At 41.2% G+C, this 20,680-nt stretch overlaps 1 protein-coding gene across 1 annotated transcript in view; it reads right to left on the reverse strand.

Moving 5' to 3' along the window:
- The window catches only part of COL9A1 (collagen type IX alpha 1 chain), a 102,302-nt gene that overhangs the window by 56,476 nt on the left and 25,146 nt on the right, over positions 1-20,680 (reverse strand). The window contains exons 6-17 of the mRNA XM_004605885.2: positions 19,420-19,503; positions 18,667-18,687; positions 16,418-16,492; positions 16,080-16,115; positions 15,911-15,973; positions 7,479-7,532; positions 7,185-7,220; positions 4,262-4,285; positions 3,749-3,802; positions 1,988-2,041; positions 1,334-1,366; positions 338-394 (exon numbers count right to left, since the gene is read on the reverse strand). Coding sequence (XP_004605942.2) covers positions 338-394; positions 1,334-1,366; positions 1,988-2,041; positions 3,749-3,802; positions 4,262-4,285; positions 7,185-7,220; positions 7,479-7,532; positions 15,911-15,973; positions 16,080-16,115; positions 16,418-16,492; positions 18,667-18,687; positions 19,420-19,503 — 591 coding nt within the window. The remainder of the gene's footprint in view (positions 1-337; positions 395-1,333; positions 1,367-1,987; positions 2,042-3,748; positions 3,803-4,261; positions 4,286-7,184; positions 7,221-7,478; positions 7,533-15,910; positions 15,974-16,079; positions 16,116-16,417; positions 16,493-18,666; positions 18,688-19,419; positions 19,504-20,680) is intronic.

Here is a 20,680-nt window from a genome sequence, read left to right on the forward strand (position 1 = left end):
GCCCTATCTTCCCATTTTCCTAAATGGGAGACAATTTTCTAAACTTTGATTTGATATTTTGAGTCTCTACATTTAATGCATTTTATTGCTATAATTTCCCTGACTAACAGATAAACTATGTAATCCAACAAACACTGATCGGCCTGCCAGTGAAATTTCTAAAATTGAATAGGAAGCTCAGACGAAGCAATAGAATTAGCAAACACAGACTTGCCTAATTCATCCAAGAACCAACTCTACATTTGGCATCTCCTCACTAAGAAGGTCAATACATAAAGACTTGATTTGGACTATTGCTAATACTATTGGAAATAATAAACTGAAATGATTCTCTTACCCGCATGCCTGGTAGGCCTGGATATCCAGAGCGACCTGGTGGACAGGAATTGGGACACTGCCAAGAAGAAAGAAAGAGGGACAGGCTGTAGCAATAGCACTGTGGGTAGGGCATTTGCCTTGCACGCGGCCGACCCAGGCTCGATTCCCAGCATCCCATATGGTCCCCTGAGCAATGCCAGAAGTAATTCCTGAATGCAGAGCCAGGAGTAACTCCTGTGCATTGCCAGGTGTGACCCCCCCCCAAAAAAAAAGGGACCACATAAACTGGAGCCTCAAACTTTTATCAAAGTAATATTTTGGGTTTTTTTTCTTTCTTTCTTTCTTTCTTAGGTAAGACAGCTACAAAAGAATTAATTTTGATTATATTTATTAAATAACTCTAGATTCTCCTTTTCTTTTTTAAATTTATTTTTAATGAAATATTCATAGCTTACAGAAAAGTACAAATAATTTTTTAAAAAACCTTCTATATATCCACCATACAAATGTAATAGATCTTAATATTCTGCAATATTTATTTCAGATTTAAACTACTAAAGAAATAAAATGTTTCTAGGCATTCCATGTCTGATCTGTTAGCTCTCTTTTAAGGTTCACAACCTCTAATCAAAATAAGCAAACTGTACTTATCATCATTTTGTTCTATAATATTGGTCCATAAGTAAAACAAATCTCAGAGGGAATAATTTGAATTGTAGCTTCTAAAATGGGTAAAAAACTTGGTAAAAAACTTCATTCCTTGGTAATAAGCAATGAAGAGTATGAAAAAAAGCAGACTCTTTTATAATGTTTCTTTGAAGATAGACCAAAAAAATGTTAACAGTTAGAGTGAATATATGCCACAGTCTACTTAGGCTAATGACTGCTCTGCTGAGTAAAAGTGCAGTAAATATGGGATTCCAGTATTTATTTAAACAAGATTTTTTTAAGGAATTTGTATTAAGATTATGGTTTTTGGCTTAAACCAGCATATTTTGAAAGGACACCAACTTACCAGTGGATCTCCATCATGAAATCCAATAGTCCCCTAAAGTAAAGAGAAGATTAAAAGTTAAGATTTGAATATTCCATTCAGAACTACTAGCCACGGTTTATTGGACAAAAAAATGCAATAAATAAAAATTCAATAAAGAGCAGACATCACATAATATGCTAATATTCTAAAAATGTGACACACGGGCATGTTTTTTTAGGAGAACCCTAAATTGCAATTGACTAAATCTTTCAGGAGATTGAAAAAAAATGATAGAATAGAAATATAGGGAACTGTGAACCATTAATTAAAAATATGGATTACCTCCTACTTAAGATCCTATTTTTAAACCTCTTGCTCTATAAATTCTTTGTGAAAACTAGTTCATATGAGAATATTTCTTTATAATGTCCAAATTCTGAGAATTTGTAAAACTGCTAGCATAAAAAGGTCCTTAAAAGATAATAAATAATCCTTGCTTATTAAAATAACTTTATAAATTATTGTGTTTTCTGTATTTTTTCCCATGAGGAAGGACCCTTGCTATGACTAGATGAAAAACATGTTAGCTATTTTTTTTAATTTAAGAACAATAAATTAATAGGTACTTCCACTTTTGGTTCTTAGGTTTCTTTAATTTCCACTCTTAGATGAAGAGAAATGCAAAACACTTACACTGGGTCCTGGAGGGCCAGGGGGGCCAGGTTGTCCTCTTCTTCCAGGGTCACCCTAATATTTTAAATTGTAACAAAATGATTATACACTTTCCAGAACACAGCCCCAAAGCTGATGAAGCAGAAGAGAATAATATTAGAAATTTCTACAGATATCAACTATGAACAATCCTGCTACTGATATCAATGAAAAGCCCATAACTAGTTCTGCACAAACCCAGAAAAAAGAACTTTTACTCTCACCGAGATAAGAAAAGAAGGCAGAGAGAGAGATGGAACAATGAAAAGAACAACCACAAAGTCAATTTTTCTCTGTAAAATAATCATGTTCTCCATCCTAAAAACATGATAGAAATATTACATATTTTTTCTAGCTGATTTACACAGAAACTTGGAGAACCAACACAGTTAGTGCCATCCAGCTAATCATAGCAAAAGAAAGCTTGTACCCATTCTGAAGCTACTAAATCCAATTAGTCCCTATAGAACCTGACTCTACATACTGTTGTTGAACCCACAAGGTATAACATTTGGTCTGCCACAGCACTCTTGCAAATAGAGAAAATCAAAAAATGACTAAATTCAAATAAGCCATTCAGATAGAAATGGATTCCAATTAGTCTTAATTGTTCAAGATGGGAGATGTGTGCTGAAAGTATCAATAAAGGACCAAAAGTGATAACCTCTCAGTATCTATATTTCAAACCATAATGTCCAGAAGTAGAGAGAGTATGGGGGAAATTGTGTGCCATGGAGGCAGGGGGAGGGTTGGAAAGGGAGATAAGGTATACTAGGGACACTGGTGGTGGAGAATGTGCACTGGTGGTGGGATGAGTTTTTGATCATTGTATGGCTGAAACTGAAACATGAAAGCTTTGTAACTGTAAAAAACAAAAAAAAATTACTTCTGATTCATGTTTTTCTTCTTAATATTTTGGCATATTCCTAATATTTAAGCATCTTGTGATTAATTTAACTTTATAATTATTTCACATTATGTGTCCAATATATTTACCAAATAGAAAGCACATATAAAGAAGAATAGTCTATAATACATAACTCCTCTCAATAACTTTACAGTTATTTATCTTTACATGATGAGACCACCTTAACATTTTTAAATAGCTAAATATTAACATCAAACATTTACCAGGCATTTCTTCTATAAAGTTCAGCTCTCTGTTGCCAAATGTTACATTTTATAGGTTTAATTATAAATATACATGACTATAATTCTAAGCTGTTTCTTTTTCATTTCAGGTAGTCTGATGCAAAAGATATTGAATCCTAGTCCTGGATGAGAATCTGTAACATGAAGGCGAGATTCCCGCTCATCACCTACTCTGGAAGTTAGGAAGAAAAGTTTAGCTAAAAACTTCTTATAGTTTTTAGTTCATAATTTTCTTTTTTAAAAAATGAGGGTAGTGGGGCCGGAGTGATAATACAGCAGGTAGGGCATTTGTCTTGCATGCAGCCAACCCAGGTTCAATCCGAGGCATCCCATATGGTCCCCCAAGCACCACTAGGAGTAATTCCTGACTGCAAAGCCAGTAGTAATCCCTAAGCATTGCTGAGTGTTAACCCCCTAAAAAAAGGGAGTAGTATTACTATCCCTAGTCCCCACCAATATAACGAACCTCAGTTCATTCTAGTCATCTGCCTTTTCTTTGTTTGAAGGGAGATAAGATAGTATAATTTGTTCTACCTATAACATCTTCTGTTAAATCATCAAATGACTATAAAAATGATCTATAGTACTTACAATTGGTCCTACACGACCCAACTCTCCAGGGAGTCCTGCTGCCCCAGGAGGACCCTGAAGGAAACAAGACAAAAAGACATGACAGATTTACAGATGGTTTTAAAATCGGTCACAAATTCTATCAAATAAAATGAGTAACCAACTTAGAATTATCATTTGGGTAGTGTTGGTTTTTAAAGAGACTATAGCACTTTATACTATAGTCCATACTATACTGTGTTACTACACTATACCATACATATTGTGTACTATACTGTAGTTTATATTATAGACTATAACACTATTTGACTACATTGCAGTTACTTTAAATGGAATGGAAATTTCTTAAATTAATTATTTAGGATATAAGGATTCTGTCATAGTAGCTCCCTAAACCATGTAGGTAGGATACCATAAACACCACTGTATTTATATCATAACTAGCATAGAGGGTTGTTGGGGAGTAAGGGTAGGATTGAAAAAAAATAGATCATGTTTATAGGTTTTGTGAAAATAAACTGAGATGATACTTACAGGAGGCCCAGGTAAACCACGTCCCTTAAATAGGAAAAGAATTATTATGATATATCATTACCATAGAGTATAAATTAAGACACAGAAAAAAAACTCAGCTTAAAAATAAACTGAACTTCATTAGAAAATCATATAGCAATGTTCAGATTAAAGAAAGCACTGAAGGAAGATGGACAAAGATGTCTCTTATCCTGAAAGAACCAGAAACTGATTCCAGTTTTGCAAATTTCCCTCTCATAAAAGTTCCTTATAGTCTAAACCCACCAGAAATGGTTTTTCCAACTTTTTGGAGGGAAGCATGTGCTCCTAGGCGGTGTTCAGGGGACACAGGGCTGCTCTGGTACTAGGTCTGGCAGTGCAGCAGAGGGTGCAGTGCTAGAGCCAAAAAGGCAGCAATGGGAGGTAGGGAGCAAGTGGTGCTGGAAATGTTCAGGACCTAGCTCACGCCAGACACATTCTGCAGCTTTCGTGCTATCTCCCCAATCCTCAAACTTTTTGTTTTATGAAAATTAAAATAATATCATTCGTTTTTTTCACCTTCAGGAGAACTTAACGTTCCTAACAAAGAGCCACACAAACAACTGGTAGTTTGATTTTTTTTTTCAGTTTTCTATCTTTTAGAGATACCTGCATTACAAGCAGTAAAAACACACTGCTTTACAGTTCAAAATGTGATGTTTGCAAGTTCTCAGAATAAATGTTCCAGACATAGAGACAGGAGAGTAAAAGGGTCAGCAACACATCCCCTTGGACAGGTCATGTTCTGAAGTTAAATCTAACAAATACTGGAAACAAAATGGTATTCTCCTGAAATACCCTAAACAAAGGGATCTTGGGGCTGGAGCGATAGCACAGTGGGTAGGGCGTTTGCATTGCACTCGGCTGACCCGGGTTCAATTCCCAGCATCCCCTATGGTCCCCTGAGCACCGCTAGGAGTAATTTCTGAGTGCAGAGCCAGGAATAACCCCTGTACATTACCAAGTGTGACCCAAAAAGAAAAAAAAATTAAACAAAGGGATCTTTTTTTTTTTCTTCTTGCTTTTTGCATCACACCTGGCGATGCTCAGGGATTACTCCTGGCTCTGCACTCAAGAATTACTCCTGACGGTGCTCAGGGGACCATAGGGAATGCTGGGAATCCAACCCAGGTCAGCCACGTGCAAGACAAAACCCCTCCACACTCTGCTATCACTCCAGCCCCTAAACAAAGGGATCTTAATTCACTATGCTGAATGTGGTATTATAGTTTTTCATTCTGTCTCCATCTCATTTAAATTTTATGTTTATTTTAGTAACAAATTATAAGCTATATATAATTAAAAAATTGTGACCGCATTTTACGCCTTACCTCAACTAGCACAGAATCCAGAGTATAATTAACCCTAACAATATGCTTGTTGAACATCATGAAGCTGAACATCAGCTGCTTAGAATCCCTTTTTCTCACTTTGCTTTCTCGGTTCACTTACCTCCCCCTCAGGATTTCTCTTTTTGTTTTCTCTCCCACGCAGGCTTAAATAGCTTTTTTTCACAGTTATCTGTGATGCTCTATTCATACTAGCTTTTTAGCGCAGACTTCTTAAAGTATCCTATCTGAAGCATCCAGGAGAGTCACTGTATAACTCCTGATAATTATAGTATAATTTCTAATCTTTAGGCAGTTAAAGCAAGCAAGAATTTTACATGAGCAGTATATCTCAATAATAACTGGAGCTTTGTCAAGACATTCCTTGAAAAATTACTTTAATTTTAACATTTTAATATATAGATCGATTCAGGAAAGAAGGGATATATTTGAAAAAAGTGATGTAATCAATAAGTTATTTTGTTATCGGGGACCTAGATGTTTGATAAATTTCACTAAATTTTTAAAGAGGCATATCTATAAACTATTGAGCTGAGTTGAAAAATATGGTAGAAAGGCCAGCTAGCTATTCACTCCTGAAAATAGGATTATAATGAAAAGTTGACAGATGCTGAAACATGGCAAGAAAAACAGTATAAATAGAGAACATGGGGGGAAATATATAGATTAATGACAAGAACAAAAGATTAAAAATCAATACACAAAGAAAAAAGCAGCCAAGAATCTGAGGAGAAAAAACACAAACCTGCCTTCCTATGCCATGTAGGAACAGAGCAGCTAAGTAATAATATTAGATGGTTATTATTTTATTAGAGATTAAACACCAGTTGTGCAATTAAGTGGTAGGACTCTATTGCTATTTAATGCTTAGATTTGCTCTTATTACACAGAAATATTTTCCATCAATAAGAGCAGACAGAGGAAGGGCCGAGAGATAGTACAGAGGATAAGACACATTTATTTGCCTTACATGCACACTCCAGACCACCAATAGGAGTCACCCTTGAGCACAGAATGAGCACAGAGTCAGGAGTAATCTCTGAGCACAGCTACATGTGGCCCAAAAGTAAAACAAACAACAACAACAACATGGAGTAAAAAGAGGGTGAAAGAGGGTTGTCTCGGGAAACACAGCCAGCAAATGGGTATCTGTATTTCATGATGTACCCTCAAATTTCTCTAAAATTTTTCTATTCATAGTCAAAAGACTTATCTAAGTAACTCACAAAGTCTTGTGTGATTTTTAAAATGTATTTAAAAGTTTGTGCTAAGAATTGTGTCAGAATCTGTGTTTAAAAAAATACCAGCAACAGGGGCTGGAGCAATAGCACAGCGGGTAGGGCATTTGCCTTGCACGCGGCTGACCCGGGTTCGATTCCCAGCATCCCATATGGTCCCCCGAGCACTGCCAGGAGTAATTCCTGAGTGCAGAGCCAGGAGTAATCCCTGAGCATCGCCGGGTATGACCCAAAAATCAAAAAAAAAAAAAAATTCCAGCAACAGAATTTTATTGAAAGACGAGAGATTTTCAATTCCATCATTTGACATTTACTTACTGGAAATCCACGAGATCCAGGTACACCAGGTTCTCCCTGAAAATAAAAATAGCTTCATTGTACTTAGCTTTTAGTAGAATGAATATGTAAATATGCAAACTGCATCAACATTGAAATCACTTAAACTCCATTTTAATTTTTAATTTAACTCAATTTGATTAAAGCATGATTTTAGGTGAGCAAGTATATTTCAGCTGCTTCTCAATTTAATCTATTAGTAGATTTGCAAACACTATGACAAAATTAGACTTCAGCATTTAATTACCAGCAATTAGTAGCAGGAGAATAACTTACTTTCTGTCCTCTTGGTCCAACTGAGCCAGGGGCTCCATCAGGTCCTGTTAGTCCCTAACAAAGCAAGATAACAGCATCATTAGATGAACCACTAACTGGATAATTTAATCTTCTTAATTATCAATAGACTGATTACAAAGTTACACAAAATCTGTAAATTAATGCCTTCGCATATATTTTTCTTGAAGATAACATTTAACATGAGTCCTGTTTCTTACTTTCTGTCGATAAATTTTATCATGCCTATGTCCCTGCTACATCTATTGGTTTATCACAAGATTCAGCAATTAAATACATTTGTCTCTGTGGGTAGGGCGTTTGCCTTGCACGCAGCCGACCCAGGTTTGATTTCTCTGTCCCTCTCAGAGAGCCCAGCAAGCTACCGAGAGTATCCCGCCCTTACGGCAGAGCCTGACAAGCTACCCGTGGAGTATTTGATATGCCAAAAACAGTAACAACAAGCCTCACAATGGAGATGTTACTGGTGCCCTTTCAAGCAAATCAATGAACAATAGAACGACAGTGCTACAGTGCTACAATAATTACAGTGTTCTAATAGCTAAGATGGGATGGAACAAAATTTCTTGAGTCTTTCATATACCTATAATTAGGCATCTCCTTCACTTCATTAATTTTAAAAAAACTACATGTCGCTATAATGTTTTGAGAGTAATAAAATGTGTTCAGTAGAAATATTTTTTTGCATTATACATACCTAGAGCCCTCTAACCATCATCAAGCAAGGACAATTGCTGACCAGTGTGTATTAACATTTTTTGTGATACCAAGAATCAAAGCCAAGCACTGCAAGGCATGTGCTCTTACCACTGAGCTATTTCACTGCCAGAAAAAAATAACTTCCAGAGTTTAAATGCTGGAAAACGTGCATATTTCCATATCGCCTTTAGTAAAAGCAGTTAAAATTAAGTGTATATTTTCACGTGTAACGTTTAATGTGCATGATTTAAACCTTTTACTGTAAGCATAGTTATAAATATATTTTGATGCGAAAGCACTATGAAAACATATTTTCTAAACATTCTCACTTTCCTTATTAGTACATATTCACAGTTCTTGATTTCCCTAATTATGCCTAAGAGTGAGTCAAAGGAAATACAAAACATGAGTTAAAAATGTTAAGTGCTAGAAATTTACTCTAGATGAAAACTATTAAACACACACACAAGGATTTGTGAGACTTTGATTTTCAGTATCGCCAGTCGCATTATAACATAGCCTCAGGTAGTTTAGGTTTATTGGGTTACTCCCGTCACAGTGCTCCCATTCCTCTGTGTTTATTTGTAACTTCTTTCTTAGTGTTCTGTTGACTTGTAAATATTGTTTTTCTCTTCTCCTTGAGTCCTTTGCATAGTTTATTCAGAGTCATGTCCTTTTTGTATGGACACAGGAAGACTTAACAAATGTTATGCTTTTGTAACCTGGGAGTCATTTGACTCTACATGATATTTTCCTCCTTGGCATCTGTTCTCTCCACCTAAGCCTCAGCTGCCCTTACTTCCTAGCGCCCCCAAAAGCAGGGTCCCAACGAGGGACGAGATAGACCCAGAGCAAGCGGTGAGTTGTGTGCTACCCTGGCATCGAGATGGGCCTGGCCAAAGTGCCTAATGCTTAACTATAAGTTAAGAGCTTGGTCATGGACAAATGTTGTCATGATCCAAACAGTGATAACTAGATTTGGACCCTGCTAGGGTGAGGAATGATTAATCTGGCCTGAGTGCTGTGGTCTGAGTCTGTGGCAAGATGTTGCCAGGAGAGCTGCCTTGCAAGCCTCAATGTATCTCTTGCTATGTCCATACAAAAATAACTAATATTAAGATGTTAGTAAGTGTTTGGACTAAGGAAAGGAAAAAAACCTTAAGAGTCAGGAAGGGCTTTGGAATGCCCTGCCCTCAGGAAGGGCTTTCTTATGTTGATTTTGCTACCTGGCTGGGTGTAGCCTAGTAGAGGGCAGGGTGGGAGAGACAAGTAGGGGGAGAGATGAGAGAAGCCAGAGAGGCTGGAGCAGATCCAGAGAGAGGACGGAGCTAGGAGTTCGGGAGATGGGGAAGATGAAAGATTGAATAAATGGTAACTAATCAGCAACCAGCTTGGTCCTCGTTCTTCCTTCGCCTGTCCTTGGCCAACGGCAGTCCCGATCCAGCCCACACACACCGGTTCCAGAGCACCGAACGCGGGCGGTGAGACAGAGCCGCCCGGAGAGCCCGCGAGTGCGCACGCCCCTCAGCGTGCCTTAGTTTTTTACAGGCATGAGCACCTATTGAAAGAGAACATTGGTCTTTGTACTTCAACGAACCAGACATGCAGGGAGTTACTGAAAGGTACACAGATTTTACATCATTTAGGGCATATTTGACTAATAGAGCTTCTAACTCTCACTTTATGCATATACACTCCAATATTATTCCTGGGAAATTCCGCACACAAAGCCCATTACATATCTTGATTGGAATAACAAGATTAGAGGTAGTTGCTTCTATATTTAGACAACATTTCAGCTAGGGAACCCAAAACAACTGGTGGTCTGGAGGCTGCTTTCAGGACATTTCTCTATTGTTTTGTTTTGCTTTATTTTGTTTGTAGGGGCTCACCCAGCTGTGCTTCAGGTTTACTTGTTTCTCTGGGCTCAGGGATCACTCAAGGCGGTGCCCTGGGGACATAAGTGATGTCGGTGATCAAACCCAGGTCAGCCACATGCAAGGCCTGCACCTACTGGCTGTATTTCTCTGGTCTCAGTCATGTCTTAAAGTATCTTCCATTAGATGTGATGAATTATGTCTATCATTTAAATTGAAATTGCATTCCAATTTCAGATGTCACAGTCAACTTTATGAATGAACTATACAGACAAGTATAAAAAGTCCATGAAGATAAGGATTACATTATATCACTGGAACTTCTTCAAATTGAAATTACATTCTAGTTTCAGATGTTACAGTCAACTCTATGTACTAACTATATAGCAAGTATAAAGTCCATAAAGATAAGGATTAGATTATATTATAATTGTAGTTTATTGCCCCTATATGTAACACATTTAATACATAGGCACTAAATAAAATTGATCAGGTTAGGTAGTTTAGCTGAGTGCAATATTACACTTGTTTTTCCATATCATCTTTAAAATTGGTTTAAATCTCAATTATGCTACTAATTAGCTTTATAGTCAGAGACAAGTTGCTTAACTCTACAGTGCCTTACTTTGCTGATTTAAATTAGTATAATATCAATATCTACACCCTGTAGTAATTTTGTAGATTATATGGGCTAATATATACAATACTTCAAGCTGGCTAGCAGTGTGGGTACCAAATAAAATGTTTATTGTTCTCTTTATCATCATTACTGTATGGCCAGCATTATTCTAAATACTGTGAAGAGTTCATATAAACCATGAAATATGTTTCGTTTCCTCCAGGAATTTAAAACCTCATTAGAAAAAGTTTCTGGAAATGAGAAAACAAAAAAATCTAGTTCTTAACCATGATGTCTGTACTTTATTACACTTACTCAATGCTTAACTATTTTCATTTACATGACCTTTCAAAATAATGTCTCTCTAATGCTCCATCCTAATCACATAACATCTGCCAGGGAAAATTGTATGTTCTAACAGTAATTGCTGTATTTGCTGCTAATTCGTCTCTGCCTATTTCAGATGAATACTATAAAAATTAGTAAATACTATTTTACAGAGCTTTCTGACCATGCTACAAAAAATAATCCTAAGATTATATCAACTTGGAGGCAGGAGACATAGTGCAGAGTCTAAGGTGCTTGCCTCGACAGTGGCCAACCCTGGTTTGACCCCTGAAAATGCTCAGGTGGAACCCTGAGCACCTTGCCAGTCCACAGCTGAGCAGAGAGCCAGCAATAACTTCTGAGGACCACAAGCAGTGTCCCACTTCCAAAAAAGTGTTTTTGTTGGGTCACACCTGGCTGTGCTTTTTTCTGGCTTACTCCTGACTCTGTGCTCAGGAGTCATCCCTAGGAATGCCTGGGGAACCATACGCAGGTGCCAGGAATCCAACCTGGGTCAGTGGAATACAAGGCAAGTATCTTAACCCCTGTACTCTCTCTCCAAACCAATAAAGGTAATTTTTTTTAAATCTCTATTGATGATCAGGGACCAGGGAGATAGTAAAGCAGGTAGGGAGCCTGCCTTGAATGTAGCCAATCCAGGTTGGATCCCCAGCACCCCATATGCTCCCTTAAGCCTGCCAGGAGTGAGTCCTGGGTGCAGAGCCAGGAGTAACCCCCAGCACAATAGTGTGTGGTCCAAAGATCAAACAACAACAACAACAAAATCTATTGACGGTCGAAGATATGACTCAAATGGTAGAGCATATGTCTAGTTTGGTCCATACACCATATGCCTGGTATAGCTCTAATAACCTGCCTCCAGACCCCAGATACTACCTGGTAGACCCTATAAAAGAAGATAAAGACCATCTCACCGATACCATTCATGATAATAGTTGTTCTCTAGATATAAGGCTATAACCAAATTGACTGTCTTAATTTTACACCTGTAAAGTGAAAGTCTATTTTACCAAAAGTTTTAGTAGTTTTAGTTTTAGTTTCAATTTGCAATAGTTCTTATATGTAAAAAATGAAAAAAAATAGAAGCAGGGAGATAATTCAAAGGAATGTACTCCTGACCTTTGGTTCCAGGGTCTGAGGCCCCGGGTTTGATCCGAGGTTTGATCTCAAGCACCACATGATCCCCAGAATATGCCAGAGTCGTACTAGGAGGCTCTTCACTGCTGAACTGAGAGACAATGGGCCAAGTATTGCTGGGTCCCCCTGAGTACAACTTGGAAAAATCCTCCTGCACCCCCCCAAAATAAGACAGAGGAAAATATTGCCGGTAACAAAAATTACAGTATTCATACAAATGCTTATAAAAATAAAATTCAACATGGATGGTTATTGAAGATGACTGTGTTGGAAACTTTCTCACATTGCTGCTTGCCAGACAATATCTGCCCTCAATTGTCATTTCCTCTCAGCAGTCAAGGGCACAGACCACGCCACTCAAGTCATATTTCTACAAGCATAGTTGCCATAATTTTAAAATCATTTCTGTCAAAAATCCACCAATTTAGCATAATTTCTTCTAAACCTTTCCTTTCAGATACTTTCATACATCATCTACTGCACCATTTCTTAACATTAATTCCCCCACTCACTACCAAAATATGCAGCTTTGCAATGAACCTAGGAGCAGAAGACCAAGAGGGTAGGGGATTAACGTCCCACTACCCCATTCGGCAGCATCTGTCAGAAAAAGATTATTGGAGCTTTCCTACCTACTTAACTCCCTATGTTCAGGAACAAATAACAGTAAACTCTGATCTAGTCATTACTGTTTCATGTTCCAATGTCTATTCTCAATTCAGTGTAAGAAGTTTGTTCAAAACATCAAGTGAACCAAGGGATATAAGAAAAATTTTCAGCTCAGGATCATAAATCCCATGTGGCTCCAATACAAAATTTGGTGACCATGAACTATATTAATATTTACTTAATATTTACAATTATGAACTATATATTTTTGCCCCATTGAATTGTCCATATTATTTTTCTTACCGGGCTAGAGTGATAACACAGAGGGTAAGGCGTTTGCCTTGCACATGGCCAACCCGGGTGCGATTCCTCTGCCCCTCTCAGAGAGCCTGGCAAGCTACCAAGAGTATCCTGCCTGCACAGCAGAGCCTGGCAAGCTACCCAAGTTGTACTCAATATGCCAAAAACAGTAACAAGTCTCACAATTGAGACGTTACTGGTGCCCACTCAAGCAAATCGATGAGCACCAGGATGACACTGATACAATGATTTTTCTTACTATACTATCCAACAATAAAAATTCACTATCACCAATTTTTCCTATACATCTATTTAAGAAATTCAAGGGCCAGAGCAATACTACAGTAAGTCAGGGTGCTTTTGCTGCGCATGGCTGACCCAAATGTAATCCCACTCATCCCATACGAACCCCCATGTCTTCCAAGAATAAACCCTGAGCACAGAGCCAGGATTAATCCCTGAGCACCACAGGAGATGTCTCCCCCACTCCTCCCAAGAAACTTTTTTTAAAATTCAGGAGATAGGGACGGAGCGATAGATAGCACAGCGGGTAGGGCATTTGCCTTGCATGCGGCCAACCCGAGTTCGATTCCCAGCATCCCATATGGTCCTGCGAGTACCACCAGGAGTAATTCCTGAGTGCATGAGCCAGGAGAAATCCCTGTGCATTGCTGGGTATGACCCAAAAAGAAAAGAAAATTCAGGAGACATAGTTCAGGGATTTAGGACTGCTGACCCTTTGCCCAGTCATCAACAGAGCAGTCCTGAGCATTGTTGGGTAAGGTCCTGGAGTCAGCCCTGGGGCAAGTGGGGGAGGATGAGGAGGAGAGCCTCCAATCTCTAGGGGAAGCCAGGCACTAAACAGTCGTCTGCCTAGAGGTCCCCATCCTGATTCCTGAGTACTGCTTGGGAGACCCTCCCCCAAAAAATTCATTTATACACATTATGAGACAAAATTATCTGAAAAATGCTCAATCTGAAAAATCAAGAAATCTGACTTCATTTGCTATTTTATCTACTAAATACCTCTGGGTCCCTGAGGAGAACACTTTTCCTCCTAATTTTTCAGTTCCCTTATCTGTGCAGAATACAGTGAGCCGAGCCTGTCTTCCAGGCTGTTGCTTGAGGTTAAAGAAAATAATGTTGATAACAACCTGGCTTGAGAAAAATGTGCTACACAGATACAAATTAGTAAAGTTGTTGTTATTATTATTATCATTGCTTGGTTATAGGCAATAACTAAAACAAGGCACAAGCCTAAGAGTTGAGGGTTTTTTTTTTTTCCTTTTCTCTCCTTATTTTCTTTTTTTAATCTCAAGAGAGTGATTGAATGTCCTTACACATTTTTCCTTAGGACCTTTCAGGATCAAAGTTTTGTAAAATAAAAGCCTATTCTTCCGTGCTTGGCATCAGTTTGAAACATCCAAAAATTAGTTCTTAGGGGCCTCAGGCACTGTCCGTTTGAATCCATAGAAAGCCCAAACAAAGCAAGTCTATTTCCTAATACATTAGATGACACAAAAACCCTCATTATGGTCATGTTTCTAAAACACACACACACACACACACACACACACACACACACACACCACAACTATGTCTTAGTAACTACTGAAATTCAGCTGTTTTTTTTCCCCTCACAAAATGAAGGATCTGTAGCCAGAAAAAGTGTTCTATACAAATGCAAATCAGCAGTTTTTTTTTTTTTTGCTTAGTTCTATGAAAGACCTAAATTGAGGACATGGGTGTGTTTCTTATTTTCTCCTTAAACTCTAGTCAAAAGTTCTTAGAAATTATAATCACCAGCCTTCACATGCTTTCTTTTATTTAGAATTGTGTTTTGAAAACCACAGAAAGTCATAACTCAAAGGGCAAGTTGAAGAAGTCAAGGATCATACCTGACTTGCCTTTGTATCATGTCTGTCCCAGCCTTTACCAGGGACAAAGTTAAGCTGGCCTGAGGTGGGATCTCTACCAGGAACAGAGAAATCATGGAGTGAAGAAAAGCTAAGGGTCCTAAAGCTATTTCCCTCTGAAAAAAAAATTACTTAGTGCTAAATTTACCATTCAAATCAATGTCTGAGCATCCCTCATATTATCAGAGGGGCATGTGGACATGGGGAGAGTCGGTTCTCCATCATCAAGAAACTTTAGACATTGCTCAGTGAAGGAAAACAAAACAACAAACAAGACAAAACAAAAAGGGCTAAGGTTGATATGGGGAAGCTAGTTTTACATTTCCTGTAGGATCTCTCTTCTGTTCCGCCCCACCCACTCCACTTACTTCAGCTGTCTCCCTCAAAAGCATCTTTGTTTGCTCTCTTCCTTGGTGGTTAGGAGTACTCTGGACCTTCTTCTGCCCTCCCAAGGTTATTTTTCTAAATGATCCTCCCGAGTGCCCATGAATGGACAGGGATGAATAGGACGAGCTAGACAGTAGGATTCTTCCTCTCAAAGCACTCACGGTGGGCAAGGAACAGGCCACAGACTGGAGCAGGTACCTCCTGCTGATTTCTGAGACAGAACCACCAGTTATCGCGCTCTCCAGAGGGAGCAGCAGGTGTCTCCACCCAGAAGCTGGAGCACGAGCCTGAATTCCAGCTCTCGGATGTATTTCAACTGGACAGTAGCGCAATCTTCGAATCAAACATCTCTCTGCCTCTCCTACTCATCTTCCCCCAACCCAGCCCATCCAACCCGAACAGCCTCTCTCCTCTCATACTGCTCCATCCCCTCACCCATGCCCCAATGCCCTCCCCTCTCCCCCCTACTCCCTCCCCCATTTCCCCTTATGCCCCTTATGCCCGATATCAGGATTAACTCACATCTGATCCAGGTGTACCCGGCTTGCCCGGAGCTCCTGGCTTGCCTGGTTCCCCAGCAGGACCCTGAAGAGGGAGAAGGAGACACCGGCAAAGAAAAGTGTGCAAAATAACACTCAATCAAACCAGAGGAAATAAAGCAAGTGGAGAGTAAGAGGGCTGATCCGCTTACCAGGCCGCCTGGGGGACCCTTTGGACCTCGGTCACCCTGGAGGAGTTGGAGAAAATGCAGAAATAGTCCATGAGTAGCCAATTTGGGGACCTCCCCAAAGAATCCCAAGTGTGTCACACAGATGGGGGGCCTGGGCAGGGTGAGGGCTGAATGGTAGAGGTTCTTAACCAAAAGGGACAGTAAGACGGTTTACTTCCCTCCTCCCAAACCAACCCCAGCCTGCTAGGAGTCGCCCCACAGTTCCAAGAAACCATTAGAGCTGCTAGATTTAAAAAAAAATTAAAATAAAATAAGAAAAAGGCAGAGCTGCAGGAGGGAAGTAGCACAGAAAAACTTACGTCTATGCCATCGATGCCTGGAACTCCAGGGGGCCCTGGAGGCCCCGGAGGACCTTGTGCACCTGGAGGACCTCTCTGGCAAAAACAGCAGATAAGGTTAGGTGGAGCAAGTCGGGCTACATTGAGAACCACGCCAGAAGACCAGAGGACCACAACTCCTAGGTATCCCAGATATTTCCATATGAACGCCAGGTTTGGGGAATAATGAATGTCGCTCAAACTTTCAAGTGAAGAGGGCTCCTTAAGCAGGGCCATCTTCTAAATGATGCTAAAAACAGGTCAGAGAGGCGATACAAACTTACTTAGTGGGAAGAGGGCTCCTAGGAGCCCAACACTAAAGCCTGCAGGAAAGCCAAGAAGAGTTGTGAAGAAGGGAAGTAGAAGGGAGGTGCTGAGGCCTCTTTGAAAGGGATTCAGAAAGGGAAATGATGTTTGGTACATGCCCTATTTAATCAGTAACTGCGGCTACTATTTGTCTCAAAATGGAACTGCTAGGCACTGAGCCCCCACAGCAGATTGGTCACAGTATCACTGTATCACTGTATCACTGTATCACTGTCATCCCTTTGCTCATCAATTTGCTCAAGCAGGCACCAGGAACATCTCCTTTGTGAGACTTGTTACTGTTTTTGGCATATCTAATACCCCAGGGGAGCTTGCCAGGCTCTGCTGTGCGGGCAGGATACTCTCGGTAGCTTGCTGGGCTCTCCGAGAGGGGCAGAGGAATTAAATCCGGGTGGGCCACGTGCAAGGCAAATGCCCTACCCGCTTGTGCTTTATAATTCTAAGCCTAGCCCAAATCTGGGAGCAACACTCTAGAAATAAAGATTGAGAAAAGGGGGTAGTCTCGCCTCATTTCAGCTCTATCTGCAGCCCACTCCCTCGCTTGGACTCTTTGGACCTCTCTTCCAAAAGAAAGATAGGACAGCAGGTTAAGCGTTTGCCTTGCATGGAGCTGACCTGGGTTCAATTTCATGTGCACACCATATGATACCCTGAGCTTGGCAAGAGTGAACCTTGCCAGGGTAATTCAGAGCCAGGGTAAGCCCTGAGCACCATCAGGTGTGGCCTCCAACAAAACAAGAACAAACAAACAAACAAAAAAACCTAAATGACACCCCATTTCAAATTTATCCTATGGTGTGCCCCTTTAATCTTGTAAGCAAGCTGGCCTCTGAAAGACTATACATTTCTTGTTTAGGAAAGAAAGGAAGAGAAGAAAAGAAGAAAGACAGGAAGAAAAGAAAGAAAGAAAGAAAGAAAGAAAGAAAGAAAGAAAGAAAGAAAGAAAGAAAGAAAGAAAGAAAGAAAGAAAGAAGGAAGGAAGGAAGGAAGGAAGGAAGGAAGGAAGGAAGGAAGGAAGGAAGGAAGGAAGAAAGAAAGAAAGAAAGAAAGAAAGAAAGAAAGAAAGAAAGAAAGAAAGAAAGAAAGAAAGAAAGAAAGAAAGAAAGAAAGAAAGAAAGAAAGAAGGGAGGGAGGGAGAGAGGGAGGGAGGGAGGGAGGAAGGAAGGGAGGGAGAGAGGGAGGGAGGGAGGGAGGAAGGAAGGGAGGAAGGGAGGAAAGGAAGGGGGAGGGAGGGAGAGACAGGAGGGGGAAGGGAGGGAAGGAGGGAGGGAGGAGAAAGAAAAGAGAGATGGGGAGGGGGGGTGCTCTTTCACCAGAAAAAACTGTTTTTCTAAACTCCAATGACCAGACAAGTTACAATGGGGTCTTTGTAAGTGAAACCTCAAACCCTGAAACCTTGGCTGGTCTCCGAGCCCTGCACGGCGTGTCTGGGGGAGAAGGGGCCCAACGGAGGCATCAGGCCATTTGTGCAGTTTTGCGGGTACCAGCCCTGAGTCTTGCACCTCGGGCGGCCTCGCGGTTAAGGCTGCGGGCTGTGGTCGGATACCGCCCTCTCGGGCCAGGCCTGCTCCAGAAGGCCCCAGGGACAGGGAAGGCAGGTCCAAAGCAACCGGGCTCACAATGAAACCAGCCTGGAATCCCAGTCTCAGCGCCCGAGCCTGCAGGGTGCGAGTGCTCCTGGGAAAGAGCAGGCGCCCTTTCCCCCACCGACACACGCTGCAGGTGCTCCCAGCCCAGGTCCTCGTGGCAGGTGCCCCGGGCCTGGAGGAAACGGTCCCACGGGCCTGAAGATGCCGCGCGCCTTCCCCGGGGTCCCCACCCCCGACGGCTGCGCCCTCGCCTTTCTCCTGCGAGCTTCAGGGAGAAGGCGGGAGGAATGCAAACATTTCTGCACCTCCGCTTACCTGGTCTGTGGTCTGGCTGGGCTGGAGAAGAACAGATGGGGAGGAAAAGTGAGAAGAAACCTCCTCCCCTGCCCCCCAAACGCCCGCACCACTTACTTGAGCCGCGCACACGCAGAGCCCCGACAGCAGCAACCGCAGCCCCAGCGCCCCGACAGCCCGCGCCAACCAGACCATGCCGGCCACCCCGGGCTAGTAATGCCCCGCCTAGCCCCTGCCTCAGCCGCCCCCACTTGCCTCCCCCACGCATAAAGGGGCTCCTCTCCCCTGCATACAGAGCCCTGGGGGCAGTGCGTTGGGTAAAATGTGCCTGACTGCAAGGCTTCCTCCCCTGCGGCCCTTTATGAATGGTCCTGGAGAGGGTCCTGGGGATTGGAGGAGAACCTGCGGGCTGGGAGGACGGATAGAATGACAAGTCCCCCTTAACCCTTTCCCTGGCCACACACCGCAAAGGTGGCCTCTCGCTTTTCCAGGCGCCTCCCCAGGATACCTGTGTGTCCCTGAGCTCCGGGTGGACACCCAGCGTCCTCGGTGATATTTGTAAGGGGAATAGGGAGGGTCTTCAGCCACCAAATTTTGAACTAGACACCTGAAGTGGTTCCTACCTCCGGGCACTAGTGGCACCCGAGCTTCCTGAATATCCTGAATAGCGTAGCACCTGCGCTGTCTAGAGACCCCATGAAGCCCAGGGTGTGCAGAGATGCACAGAACTAAGAGGGCTGGAAGCGGCCGTTACAGGTCATCCCGGAAACTCACTGTTATCCTGATTGGCAGTTCATGGCAAGTTTCTCTCCTGGGTCGCAGTGGGTCACAATGAATCAGCATCCATTGAAGTTCAAACTAGAAAAAGAGAGCAGACAGTTTCTGTTCTTTCAGAGGACTGAAACCGGTCATTCAAGAGAGAGAGAGATGATACTGTTTAAGTGTGGTCCATTAGCTAAGTGACTGGAGACCAACTCAAACTGGTTGGTCTCAGTGAAGTAAATTTCCTGTTACTTGAAACAGATTTCCCATGGGAAGTGGGTGGCTCCTTGGATGTGTTTCTTGTTCCGCATTACTTTAGCATAGCCTGAGAAGCTGTATAATGGTCATGCAATTGAAAAAGATTCTAAAACATGTCTTGAATTGACTGCTGGCCTTCTCTTCACAGCACTGAATTTCTATTTCTGTCCTTATCACAACCACATGAGGTAGTATCTATTAAAACAAGGTTCAGAGAGAGCTATCCTAGACACCCGCTAATAATATCAGTCTCGATTGGAACTAGGCCTATTGAACTCCACAGAGAACGCGTGTCCTGAAAGCTAGCTTACCTGGGAGAAGATTAGAATCAGAGGCAGCCAAAGAGGCAGCAGGTAAGAAAGAAAATCTGGACCTGGAACAAATGTGCATGCTAGAGAAGACATGTTGGGGGTTGGCCATCGCTTAATAAGGCACTTAGAGCTGGAAGTGGGAGAGGAGAAATAGAAGGAAAATCTAGGACTCGAGGAAAATTAAAATAAAAGAACTTCTCCCCTAATTTTCACTGAGGCACTGGGATTTAGATTACTGGAAATGTCAGGGTTAATGCATTCTCCACCAGAATGTCTGCTTCCCTCCCCTAGTGTCCCAAGGCCCAATTTAACCCCCTTACCTCTACCATGCTATAGTAAGTTCAGTTCTATAAACCAATTCTTAGGTCTTGCTGCCTTTGATCATTGTTTATTCTCATACTATGTTTCTTTATACTGCATATATTAGAGGTAACACTATATTTGTTACTCTCCTCAGGACTGGCTTCTTGCAGCATGATACTCTAGTTCCATCCACAAGTGGCAATTGCATGAATTCATCTTTTCTTACAGCTGAATAGTACTCCAGTATGTAATCCATACTTTCCTTATCCACTCATCTGTTCTTAGACACTTGGTTTGTTTCCCGTTCTTGGGTTTGGGGAATAAGGTTGCAATTAACAAAAGAAAGCAAATTTTTAAAATAGTGTTTTGGGGTCCTTGGGATAGATGCCAAAATGTGGCAT

This window comes from Sorex araneus, chromosome 4 (genome assembly GCF_027595985.1).
Source record: "Sorex araneus isolate mSorAra2 chromosome 4, mSorAra2.pri, whole genome shotgun sequence".
NCBI lineage: Eukaryota > Metazoa > Chordata > Mammalia > Eulipotyphla > Soricidae > Sorex > Sorex araneus.